Below are 14,083 nucleotides of genomic sequence, written 5' to 3' on the forward strand. Positions count from 1 at the left end.
CGGCACTTAAATAGGAAACTGCTTTCCTGCTTCAACATTTACGAACACTGAAGTGCCACTAGACGGCGCTAGATGCTTTCTAAAAACCTAGAAAAGACTGTGGACCTCATTTACAAGGCTCTAGTGGCACGCTGTGCAATGGAGTGTCATTTTTTTAATGCTCTGGTGGCGCAGAATGCCACACCGCGTGGCTTTTCATGGCCTTGTAAATATGTCCCCCTTTCACACATAACTCCTCATGGAAGGGGCATTCTATGGGTGTTGCTGTGGGTGTTCCCACACAACACCCCTGGAACCTGACGGAATCTGATGCATTCCCAGGTTTACAAGATTGTGAATGCCTCAGATTCCTAAGTTACCTCAGGGGTGGCCTTAAAGTGGCACAAGGGGTGGAAATTACATTATTTCTCCCAGTTTTTTCCTCTTTCTATGTCTGCTGCATTGTGCTGCAGAGATAGAAATAAGAAAACACCATTAATGATTGTGTGCAGGAAGCTGTCCCTTCCTTCACATAAGCAATCATCCCTGCAACACAGGCACCCTTGCACCAAGGAGCAAGAGTGCCTGCATTGGGGCTAGGCAGCAGTTTATGCGCCAGCGCTGAGGAAAGTACAGGGATCCGCCATACTTTTGTAAATATGACGTACCCCTACACTTTCAAAATGATTCAGCGTGGTGCAGAAAGTTGGCTTGGAGCGCCACATTGTGTCATTTCTTTGTAAATGAGGCTCCTTGCATCCAGGTGCTCGTGCTACATGCACCTGCCACATGGCATAAATGGAAGGAATGGGGCTCGGCATCTACTTATTTACCCAGGCATCGCAAACAGTTCTGATAAGCCTGGGGTTGGGGGTGTACTGATGGTCAGCAGAAGTGTGTGTCAGACTCGTTCATCCAGTCCTGAAAAGAACACATGGGGTCCCTTAGAGCCCCCCAGATATGGAGCAAAAAGGGAAGAATATCCTTTTTGCGGGTTATTTGAGATTTTTCTCTTTAATGCACTACAGTTGTGCAAATTAATAAATTGTGTATAACGCTAATATGGCACATTTTCCAAAAGTGCCTGAAAACGTCACCACCAGCTCAAGGTTGCCAGAGTGAGGATCTGGAAATGAAGGACAATAATAATGTGCCACAGGTTATTTCCCAAGATTAACATGCATCATCTGAATGCAGTAATAATGACATCATGCAATGTTGTACCATTGTATTCATCACTCACATGTTCACCCACGAGTGCATGTTAAGTCCCAAAGACAACAATTCACTATTTAAGCTTAGCAGCTCTACACCCATGCTCCTTTTTTGCACCTTCATTCGTAGCAAAGAACAAAGACAGTTTTTTTTGTGCCACAATGTGAATATTGTTCAGTGTCTAGTTACCTTCGCCATTGTCTACAGCGTTGCAGGTTTAACATGACCCTAATATTGCACAGGCAGCAAAGACCATTCTTGCTTTCAGGAGAGGAGACCAGGAACCTCAGGGATTTCGTGGCAGTAACAGTAGTGTAAGGTGCTGTGAACAGAGGTTTGGGGTGGACAACCTAACCTTCCTGAATACTTAACATTTCAGCCCAGCAGATGCCAACTACTGACATCACTATGTATAGCCTCAACGCTGCATTCCCTCCATAAGTGGTGGTCGCTGCTGCAGTCACTGTGAGCCACAGTGCCTTCTGGAAGCTGTTCAGAGTGGCTTCTAGTTTTGCAATTACATGCAGAATAAATATCAGTGATTGCCATAAGGCGATACATTGGCAGATTCAGATGCCCTCCTCTGTCTGAGATGCTAAGCCCGGCCCATGGTGCTCTACCGCTTTGCACCGGGGGTGGGTTGCACAGTCTGCGTCAAGAAGATGCAATACAAAACATATTACATTCTACGTTTTGAGTGAATAACAGATTTACAAACCCTTTGCTGATCAGATGCCACTGGATCTGGAAGGCATAGTCATTGGAAGGAGTGGCCCAACAGTAGTTTAGGACCACCTTGAACCTGAAAAGACAAAAGCAGTGATTGGGCGCAGAGTGGACACAAAGACACTCTTAAATCACCTTTAATAGAAGAGTGTACATTAAGATGCGGCAATGCACTGGGCTGTGGCTCACAGCACTTTGAAAGGTCGTTGAATACTGCATGTATCGAGTGCTGTTCTCTGTCGTGACCCACACGGTGCATATGCGCACACACACACACACACACACACACAAATACACACACACGCACACACACACACACACACACATACGCACACACGCACACACGCACACACACACACATACACACACACACACAAATACACACACACGCACACACGCACACACACACACATACACACAAACGCACACAGAGAAATAGATAATTGGTCACGAGATCAGTGCACTGTACATACCCATATTTACATGGCATGTACACAGTACACTGATTTGTGCCACTGGTGATAGTGCGCCCACTGTTCCTATGTTAATGTCATCAGGAAAGGTGAAGGTTCTCTATGAAGAGTGTGTACTCACACAAAGGAAATTGCGTTTTTTCTAACTCGAACTTTACCATCACTTTTACTATACACAGACACTGCAATGAATCAGTATACTCTTTCAAATGTTTGCATTGATCGATTGCTGTGTCACACAGCTCGAAAGTTGGATCAGTTCAAATCAGAGGACGAAGTGTGCTGAATGTAGTGGAAGCTACATTCTCAAACTTTGTTTTACTTTAATCAAAGTAGATCCGATTGTTAAAAGACAACTGACCCTAACCAGTTTATGCTTACTTTTAGTTGCCCGAGTCTGACAGGGAAGAAGGGGCCTACTGTACTATGAAAAGAGGGGAAGGACAGACAGCTAAAGGAGGCACGAGCCTTCTCACCAGGATGTCTGCGGTCTGAAAGGAATATTAATGTGTGCGACTGCTTTATAAGCAGGTTTGAAGGCTTCTTTGCATGTTTGAATTGTTGCTGTCATTTGAATCTTAATGTTTATAAAGAGTCGTTCCTAACGAGAGGTACTGTAAAGCTGCTACCAATTCTGGAACGTATATTTTTAATGGAAACCTATATAAAACAAGAATTAGCTAAGCTAACTGGTCTCTCATTTTCGATCTTTTGGCTTTGCTAATGCTGTTGGGCGATGCTGTACAGCATCGAGAAAAATAAAAGAAGGAACAAAAGTCACGATGATTAGTCCGCTTAGTTTCGTAGGATTGCTTTAATAGGAGTACATAAACACATGCATGCATCACCACGCATTCATGCTCCTCTGGAATGATGCATGCTCCATATTTTTTTAATTTACCAGTCCAACATGGATCGCTAATTAAAAAAACAATCATATTTCCAGTTATCAAATGTTTTTAAGCAGGAAAACGGGCAGAAATTTGCTGCATGGACTCCCAATAAATGAAAATTTAAAGCCAAAAGGGCTGCAATGGGTGGGGGAATTGCAACAAAGGAATGGGTGGAAGGAGCACATGGGGAAAGGCAATAGGTAATGGCGGGGAGGGGTCAAAAGTAGCACATAACGCAGAGAGCAGCATGGGAGCAGGGAAGAAGTACACAAGCGAGAGAACAACACAGAGCAGGGGGGAGTTTAACAGGGAAGTTGCACATGACAGAGCAACTAGCAAGTCAGAGAGAGAGAGTCAGGACATATGGGGGTGGGTATTTGGCAGGGGGGGAGAAGCACACAGGACACAAGGGAGAGAGGTGGTAAACACATGCACTCTCATAAAATGCTCAACCAAAAATGAAAAAAATGGCTCCCTAAAAGTGAGCAGTGTAAGCATACAAGTCAGCCAATCGCAATGATTCATGGGAGGGAGAACCACAACAAGAGGAAGTCTAGCCAATGAATAAGTGAGCAAATGAGAGTGTCAATAAAGTCAACCAATGATAAGCAATAGGCAGGCTGTAAGATCACTGTAAGATTTTGATAGGCCTACAAACATCTTTTGTAACCAACAGCTTGCTCTGTCTGGTAGGTGAAGCTTAAAAAGGTATACACTAGGCACAGCCTGATTGCTATCACAGGGAATATAACTTATGAAAACACTGTACGCACTGAATCGTATTGAACATTTTGCTATAACCTATCTTACCTTGTTTATATCTTTTTTTAAACTAATGACTTAAAGATTAACAGTCCAAACTGTCATAGCATAAGATGTCATAGCTCAATAAATACACATCTCTATTCCTCTGTGAACTAACCAAGGTTCAAATCAGTGACCATCCAGTTAGACACACAGATATCTGAAGTGACCCCAAAAATGAATTTAAGTTGAAATGTATTTACAATAAAGGTGTGCACATTATATTGAGGTGAAAACAGGGTGATTAGGCATCCGGAATGTGCTAGGACAATTGCAATTTTTCACCATTTGCCCCGGCACATTTCACTGTATTTAGCCCAAGCGGTAGAATTTAGAGGGAGATGACTGAACACAGAGGGAAGCACAGCAGAAAGGAATTCAACACAGATGATAGTGTGTGCAAAGGATGCATTGAATCCTCTTATTGTCTTATTGCCTGTGTCCCTTGTTGGCGAGCGCAGCCACTTAAGTCAAGACTGGCAACATTGTAGCAGTACTTCATGTTTGGAGAAAGTCCCGATTTTTGTTTTTCAAAATGTGGTCACCCTAGCGGAAAGGCCAACAAAATACTAGCAGAATATTTTGTTCCTTGTAGCGACATCTCTGACCGCTCCCCAATGCTTACTGGCCATGCCCCACTGTAGGTTTTTCATGCACTTCAGCCGCTGGTTATAACAGCATTTCGCAAACAGTGTGTCAGGTTCACAAATGGTGAATTTTTCTCATTAGCATATTCACAAAGACTATCGTTTTATATAATGTTACTCTGAGCAAAGCACAAGGGTTGGTATTTGCCTCATCACTGCCTACTAACTTCACAGAAATAAGGAGGCATATTTACATGGAACCATCCTCCATCAGTTCAGCAAAGCAGGAATGCACCATATTTACACAAATACGGCGCACCCCTATGTTTCCCTTAGCACTAAATTTAGCTGCCAACGCAGGCATCCTTGCACCATAGTGCAAGGGTGTCTGCGTTGAAGGGAATGATTGCTTATGTGCAGGATGGTGTCCCTTCTACAATGGCAATTTGGCACTTCTATGTGTGCTTTATAATGCGGCACACATAAAAGTAGCAAATCGTCATTATTGAATGATTGTTTATGTGCAGGAAGGGACACTCTCCTGCACATAAACAATCATTAATATTTTGCTCATTCTCTTTGTGCTGCAGAAAGCAAAAACGAGGAGAAATAAAAGTATTTCTCCTCATTGCGCCAAGCTAACGGAACCTCTGTTCATTTTTGGCACTGCCTCAGATTTACATTTCCTTGTAAGCCTGAGGCAGCGTCAAAAGCAATGAGTGTAGTGGTGGAATGCCCACATCAACACCCATTGCACTCCTCTCTGCAACAGAAAACTGCATCGGAGGGGCCCATCTTTACAAGGCGACATTAAGCCACAAAAAGTGGCTTAGCGCTATCTTTTACAAATGGCGCTAGGGACGTGTAAATATGCCAAATGGCCTCTAAATATTTCCTTTGTAGGATAACCCTGACCCAAATGTCTTTTGTGGGTAAAGAGAAAAAGAAAGGTTTGCTATTTTCTGTCACTCAAATAGTGCATAGTTTAAAATACCACCTATTCATACTTTTACGCCAATCACTGTCAATGTTGACGCTGATGTCTACTCCCAAGTGTACTGCACTGTACCTGCTACTTATCCCTTTGGCCTCCACTCCAGCGAAGATGTCCGAGCCGATGTCTGATGTTTCCACCACAAAGGGAGCTTCTTTCTGGGTTGCAAACTTAGCATTCTTTGGAGGAAGATACACAAAATTAATATGCTGTGGAATGTTAAACAGAAGTGATAAAATACTGAGTTCTAACTAGGCACTCTGAGCGCACTGCTATAAGACATGGAGGTCAACCTCTGATAGGAGCGAACAGATGGACCAGTGGGAATTTCAGGGTGCAGTGACAGGTGTGTCAGAGAGATGCCTGCTTTCTTACCTATTGATCAGGGGTGATTATGTGACAAAAACAAGTGCATAGTAAATATGGCAAATGTATGAGCACATAATGAGAGCTGTTTTCATAAACAAAAGTAAGAAGCCCTAATCAGTAGAAAACTGAATGGACAGAACAAGACCAAATTGCATGAAAAGGAATAAGCAGCAGACCAGGGGGAGGTTAGATATCGAGATTTTACTAGTAAATATCAAACAGACAACTATTGTGTGTAAGAAGATCGAGGACCAAAATAGCAAAATGTAAGTGCACATAGAGGAAATTTACATTTACCATCCCAACTCCACGTCTAAATACCTTGAAGATATATAGATCATCAAGGTACATAGATGGGAAGTTGGACATAGAAAATCTAAACTTATCTTTCTATAATTCAGTGTCAATAGTTTGTCCTCAATATTTCCATGCCACAATATTATGTCTTCGATATTCAGGGAGCACACCTACATAACAAACAGCTTTCCAGGCGCTATATAACAATATCTGCACCTGAATCAACTGTTAAAGAAGCGAGCACATGCTTTAACATGCACTACTTTTATACCCACAACTCTGAAAATATGTGTGTGTTGGGGGATGAGGGGGTGTTCCGTAGAAAGTACCGGCATCGCAGGGCCCTGGAAATGCTGCCTGACACAGTAACAGGGATCTTCCAGCCTGGCATTAGGAGGGATGCTGGGCCTATCCTTTATGGAATTAGATGATGATCCATGCCAACAGCCCAAAATTCGACCAATTTTCTACCTATTTTACGTCTCTTGGAAGCTGTGATGGCATGCCAAAACCTATCCACGAATGGGTCCCTGATATGGGCAAGAGAAGCTGCATTGCCAATCAAGAACAATCCCAGCCCTCTGTCCTAGTTTGTTCCTTCTTTCCTAGTGACGAAGAGGGTCCCTAATGCCCGCACAGAACATACATTGAAAAAATATCAAAAAATCCCTAAGCTTCACAAAAAAGTCGGAGATAGGCCCCAAACTGGTTAAAACAAATACGTCTGAGACTGGGAATTGAATGCACGTACGTGGAGTGATTTACAAACATTCCGATCAGCACATGTGCAAAGTGTGCATAGCACAAAATACATATTTCACACTGGTGCAAATACCACATATCGTTTTGCCCGAGATCTCCACAAGTCGACCACAACACTTTAAATGTTCTTCTAAGGAATTGCCTGACTGTGTGACGCCAAAAATAAATTTCACTGAGGTGAAAGTATTCTAGCTTCCTGTATCATAGACTTTTCGGTACATTTGAGCTCACTAACGCAGTTTGGGAGTGAAGGGAGTGGTAGAAAAATGTTTTGTTCAATCTTTTTGTTTCAGCACATTTTGTTGTGGAGTTTCATCCGTCTGTACATATACACTTCATGTTCCACACTGTTCCCGACTTGGCCACTCCCATTTTGCATATACGAGTTTGGTTTGCAACTATGCAAGTAAGTCTGCTTAGAGGTCCGATTTGTTTATTGGCAGTAGGCCCGTCCTTTGACAAAGTGTCCAAGTAAATTACTCCGTCGCCATGATGGAGGTGCCAACAGCTAAATTGACGCAGTGGACATTTCTTGTAATTTTGCTGTAGGGCTCAATTAAAGTGATGGAACCATACAGCAAACTCAAATACAAAGTATTTTTTTACTTAAAAAAAATAAATCCCAATGGAGGATTTTCTTTTTTGAAAATAAAAAAAACAATGCCGCTCTTGCCATGGGAGTTTCCTCCCATTCTGAGGTGGGAAATAAACATTTTTCAGTGGCCCATACAGTTAGGTTTTTCCTGGAAGTGACAGGTTGAAAAACGGCTATATGTCTGCCCATCTAAATTAGTTGGGAGACACATAGCCAAACCTCAACAGCATTTACTTCGTCGGTCCATTGGAGAATTCTGATACGACGCAGTAGTCTCCGCCATTGTCAAACTATGTATGATCTGCGACAATTAAATCAAGTGAACCATGGTCTTTCCGGGAATGGAACTCCGTCGCTGTCCAACAGAGTTCCCTCTCTGACAAGATCTAAATTGGGCCCTAAGTCATTACACTGGTTTGTTACAACAATTAGTATTTAATGTCGGTGTATGCTTCCCCATGCAGCAAAGAGGGTGGCTTTCAAAAGTATTACCTCCTTTCTTGGTGAGTAGAACAAGAGATTTATTCTGCAGTCTAAAGATAAAATGTAGTCATATGGTACTTTTCTTATAACATGATTTGCAGTTAGCAGAGAGAGAGGGTTTGTCCTTAACATAGACTTTGTTTCTGTACAGTGGGATTTTTCAAATGGCTTCCTAAAGGTCTTATTGTTATCACAAAATTACTGATACATTGGCTGGGTGAATTTTAACAGACTCGGTTTCTAGCTGGTTGTCACAACTGTCGTTTCATTCTTTTATCTGTACTCAGGCTCTACTTGAAATCAACTAAGGGCGAGGACAAAAAGATCTTCAAAGGAAAGAGACACTAGATTTTCCCACAGAAAAAAAGAGACATCTTCTGTGGTCCCTTTCACCTTCAGGCAGAACTAAAAATGCGGAGGGGTCCAGGCCTGTGCCTGGTTATGCTCTACACCAGAGATACACAAAGTAATGCATGGCAGTCACTTGCGGCCCTCCGGCCCTTTACATGTGCCCCCTGGTGAACAGCAGCATTCAGAAACATCTTAAACAAATGGGCAAGCATTTAGCCACATATTAACTGCAGCAGCAGTTCCTCCTTTAGGGCAGAGGAGCACGCCTAAAATGCTTCCAGGGATGTAAAATAATATAGTAAAACAATTCATTTATTACAATTTCATTTTCCATCCTCCTGTCCTGAATCGAGTGTCAGGATGGGATGGGGCCACTGCTGCTGAGTGGCAGCAGTGAGCTGTGCGCAGTTTAAAGTGCGCATGTCTTTTTGGCTGGCTGCTTTGTGATGGCCAGCCAGACATGCGCACTTCAAACTTCTCTAACCCAGCTGTCTTAAAACTCATCTGTTTTAAAACAGCTGGGTTAGGGAAAGTACAGGCTTCCAGTACTCCTAAGAGCGCTGAGAGAGGCTGCTTCCACCAGCCCTGATGCTGCTTTCATGCTGGTTACCAGCAGCAGGATTGCTTAAGGGAGTTTGTTAGAGCATGAGGAGACCGGAGTGAGGAGGATGTTGGATGTTGTGCAGCAAGCATGGTAAGTGTTTTTTCCTTGCTCACCTTGCATGCATTTAGGCATGCACCAACACCACAGTTTCCCACCCCCATTCTGCCTAAATGCCAGCCAACGCTTGGACGAGATTGGATAATGAAATAGTGACTGCCGTGAAAGCTTTGGCTGAAGGTAAGTCTCTCCCGAAAGGGTATGCTAAAAAATATTCTTACCACAACAGTGCACAGAATATTGCTTATGCAACACTTCCTGGGGTTGGAGATCAAGCAATCCCCAACCAAGACCAGAGATTAGATCTGGTAAAAGCAGCGCATGAGGGTGTCGCTTCTGCTCATACTGGTATTTCGGCCACAGTAACACTCTTGCAGAAAAGATTCTGGTGGCCAGGTCTATGCAAACAGACAAAGCAATAACAGACAAAGCAATACATCCTTTGTTGTGACACCTGCCAGCAAATAAAGGGCTCCAATGTAAAACGCCCACCACAGACATCCCTCGTAGTGTCCAGCAGGCCATCACAACGTGTGTACCTGGATCATTGTGGTCCACTCCAACGTGATGGTACATACAAATACATCCTAGTCACTGTAGATTCTTGTTCTAGATTCCTGAGGGTATGGCCGCAGTGGTCGGCTGACGCTCCGACTGTTATAAAAGGTTTGATGATCTTTTTCGGTACATATGCGGTTGCGGGACCATGGGTGTCCCTTACTTCTCTCCATACCATCCAGAGGGAAATTTGGTTGTGGAGAGGCAGAACCGTGATCTAGAGCAGTTGTTAACAGCTAGAGTATTAGGTTCTGGCCGCAGCTGTCTTCATCACCTATATGGGGTCCAGAGAGCACTGAATAATCTGCCAAGATGGTCCTTGGGGGGACGAACTCCCTATGAGATTCTCTTTGGGATACCTATGTATGTCCCAGATTTTGATGGTTCTGGTATGGTGGCAGTAGAAACATCTTTTGACATAAATGAACATCTCACTGTCTTACAGGACCTTCAGCAATTTTGAGATGGTAAATCATCCACCAGTGCTGCCATTTTAGGAATAAAGGATATACCAACAACTTCCACTGGCTGGATTCCTAAAGTTGGAGATCTGGTTCATGAAAAGATTGCTGTGAAGAAGGAATTCAGTCCATCCTACAAAGCACCGGTCTCAGTCCTGGGAATACAAGGTACCAGAACTGTTATCTTGCCACCGTTGCCTGGTTCCAGAGGAAACAGATTTGTTTCGATTGACAACGTCAAACTTCACCATATGGCCGATCCTGCACATTAGACCCAGAGGTCCCTTGGGTAGTTCCCAATCCCCTCTCACTACCCAACAGGACATACCTCTTCAGAATAGATCAAACAACACTACAGTGGACTATGCAACAATGTCCAACAATGCTATAAATTCCTCCTTGACCATGGGGAGGGCAGAAAATGAGCTCTTGCTGGTTCCTGTCACCCCTTCAACAACGGCACCTGTTCAGGAGTTGGCCATATTATACACCAATACAACACAGACTGATGGCGCTATCTACTATGAGCCTCGACGTGAAGTGGACCCATCTACAAGTACAGCACTCACTCCTGTATTTGCAGAGACTGCCTCTGGTTACTTCATCGACATTGATGAATTTTCTTCAGACTCATCCATTCCAGTGATTGAAAATGTTTCAAAGACACGCAAGCTATATATATGGCTCAAAATAAATTACTTAATATACCCCTAGAACTATTTGTGGTTCTGCCTGACATTTTCTACCTTATTTCTATGGATTGGTTTCGTGACTGTTTTCTTCTTGCTCATAAATGGTCATTATATTCCTGAGCGCACCACTGTCGCGCTGGTGGATGAAGTCTTAACTCCATATCATTCCTCACACAAGGTCCGCAGAGACTTGTCCCTAGTGAACATTTGAGCTGTACCCATTTCTGATGGGATTGTGTGGGACAAAGTTCCATTTGAAATATACAGGCCTACTGAGGTCATTCAAATTCCATATGTATTTAAGATATCTATGACAGAGGTTATTACACCCAGTGTTGTATCTGATGATTGGAATGTCCAGACAGTTGATTCTATGCCAACGGAAATAAAGGACTATTCAGTATTTGAAAGTGATGATGTATATGTAAATACAATAAATTACGGGGAAATGTTCTGCTACAATAATTGGGGACATTACTACCTGAACCGTGCAAATAGACATAGACCGGTACTTAATTACACACAGTGGAAACATTGTTCGACTCCACCAGTGGGGAGCCCGAAAAGTTACTTAGAGATATTCACTTATTTTTCTGGGAATGATACAAGAAATTCTGAGTCAATTTCTTTTCAAATTGCCTCCTTCAACTATTAGGAAAATTGTGCTAACAGATACAAAACTGATATATTCAGATTCCTTTGTTTTCCGTCTTGCCGTTGAAGGTTACGATCACTGGAAGAACACTTTGATTTTTAAAGAGTGTATGGGGAACACAAGATTGGCAAATACAAGGTAGGGAAGACTTGTTTAGAGCATGCCTGACTCCTGTGCACATTTTTTTTTTAAATGACACTGTTCATCAGACGTGCTGCCTAGGGTTAGCAAAAATAAAAGAAATGAACACGCCCAGTATCCCCACACCAGCTAAGTTTAATGATTTGCAGTTCTTCCTGAATAACACCGAAGAAGAGCTAGATCTAAAGATACAGGCTGGTACCTATAATTCATCACTTTCCAGTCCTGGCGGGTGGTTAGTTTGGCCAATAGACACCAATAGATGTCAGGCGCTTTTTTAAAAATTCCTCAGGGGGTTTCAAGATTAGCCGGCCAGATCCTCGCTTTATCTAGGTCAACACACGGGGATAGTTACAACACAAAGTGTGGGTAAACTGTGTCAACAATGGGTAACACATTAGCCGCAGTTAAAGAACACCTTAACACACTTTCTGAAGATATAGACTTGCAGGACTTCTTGTTAGGTCCTAGGAAACTGCACTCTGAAAGGTTAATGTATGCTATGTATAATGAGTTATGGAAACTTTCTCAGATAGAAGCTGCTGCACGTTTAAGGCAAATAGATAAGGAAAACTTAGAAAAGGCTTTCACGGTTGTCAACGGCATGAACACCCTGTCCAACAGAATTTTTTCACTATCAAACATAGTGTCATCTACGATAGATATCATTCAAACACACATGTCCAGTTTATACCAAGGACAAAGTAAGCTGCGTTCTATTATGCAGCTTGATTGGACGCTACAAACATTGAAATATTTCCGTATTCCATGGAGATACATTAACGGTAGTGAATTGTTCACAGCTTTTAATTTACCAGGGAACAACAATGGCTAAAAGGGAAGCGATTTTCACCATGCTTCATACAGAGAGGTTAAAAAAGTTGCCTTTTATGATAGCAGAGAGTCCCTTGACTGTCTGGCTCCTACATGGCATCATTAATCTGCCCATATCCACCCTTCGTTTTTCGAAATGCCTGAAACATCTTTCTGTGGGCAGGTATGAGCGTCTGGGCGATAGCTATATTAAGGAAGAGTGGGAGTTGCCCTTTGATTACAAATGTCTGAACGGCGAAACAGAGGTCTTTCTTAGTGGAAGCGAATGTGAGACTACTGTTAGTCATTCAATGATCTGCAAGCGGGTGTACCTTCACAGCCATTGTAATGCGGGGTCGCAAACTTGGCCGGCTTCCTGAAGGGTATTCCCATCTCTTTGATTCGACCAGCATTTCATGTACTGTCCAATCGCAGTTATGTGGTGCAGAGCGATCAAAGCTGTTGCGTTATGCAATCGGGAATTGCCTACACAATTTCAGTCTCTAAGGTTGTTACGTGTTGTGGACATGTCTTATTACCCTCCACACGAGAGATTATGGTATCAGAAATGTGGCCTGACATTGATACTATTAATGTAATTATGACAAGCTGAGCAGACTTAAGGCGCTACTGTTTAAAAAACTGGTAGCGTTGACATCCGCTAGAGAGACGTGTGCTCTCCAGATTGCGAGATCATCAGCCGAGATACAATCCCTATTTAATACCAACTTACCCAAGCACTCTGGTGAGCTGGTATACAGAATTTTCTACACCTCGAGCACTACTGGGATTGTCCATTTCTTTGAGGCTGTTGGTTCTGGATTTGTGTCAGTCTTCCAGACTATCTTCAAAGTCATCCCGTCGACCATCCATTCACTATTTTCAAGTGTGTTTGGTGGCTTTCCTGTAATTTTGGCATTAATTGGCGGAATACTACTGCTATTTTTTCTGATTCGCAGTGGTTGGTTCTTTACAGCTACACGGAGCGGTGGAGCAGCTGCCACTAGCACAACTGTGCCGTGAAAGCCTGGTTCAGATCTTCGATCCTTCCTTGCTGGAGGAACTAGAGTGGAATTGTTCATTGTCATTTCGACCACTCCTCTGGTGCGTGCAGCTTGTCTTTCCATGCGTATGGTGCTTCTTTGAACATTTGCCAACAGTGTGTCTTGCCATCATGTTAGTGCCTCCTGTGGACTTAGAACTGCTGATGTCCCCGATGAGGGTTCATACACAGTCGTGCCACATGAGACTCACTCCGTGTTGACTGAGTTGGCTCTTCATTCTACAGAGAATGGCACTAATGCAGGTGGACCTGCACAAGAGACTACTGCGCACTTTTGCTCCGTGAATCCATTGGCCCATGTGATCGATCTTACATCTGACAATTTGGCCTCATTTTTTGATGACTTTTTAGTTGATGACTTCGGAACTACTCTTCAAGAGCATGACTATTGTTCCACAAATTAGTGATTGGGTTTTTTTTCAAACAAAATTCGAAGTCTTTACTTTGGCCTGCTGTGCTTGTCATGGTCGACATTAGGTCTCTTCGTATGTTAAGATATTAATTTTACCTA

General features: G+C 43.0%; 1 protein-coding gene across 1 annotated transcript in view; it reads right to left on the reverse strand.

Moving 5' to 3' along the window:
* TECTB (tectorin beta) overlaps nucleotides 1-14,083 on the reverse strand; it is a 230,403-nt gene that overhangs the window by 117,243 nt on the left and 99,077 nt on the right. The window contains exons 6-7 of the mRNA XM_069242215.1: nucleotides 5,747-5,850; nucleotides 1,913-1,996 (exon numbers count right to left, since the gene is read on the reverse strand). Coding sequence (XP_069098316.1) covers nucleotides 1,913-1,996; nucleotides 5,747-5,850 — 188 coding nt within the window. The remainder of the gene's footprint in view (nucleotides 1-1,912; nucleotides 1,997-5,746; nucleotides 5,851-14,083) is intronic.

This window comes from Pleurodeles waltl, chromosome 6 (assembly GCF_031143425.1).
Source record: "Pleurodeles waltl isolate 20211129_DDA chromosome 6, aPleWal1.hap1.20221129, whole genome shotgun sequence".
In the NCBI taxonomy this organism is placed as follows: Eukaryota; Metazoa; Chordata; class Amphibia; order Caudata; family Salamandridae; genus Pleurodeles; species Pleurodeles waltl.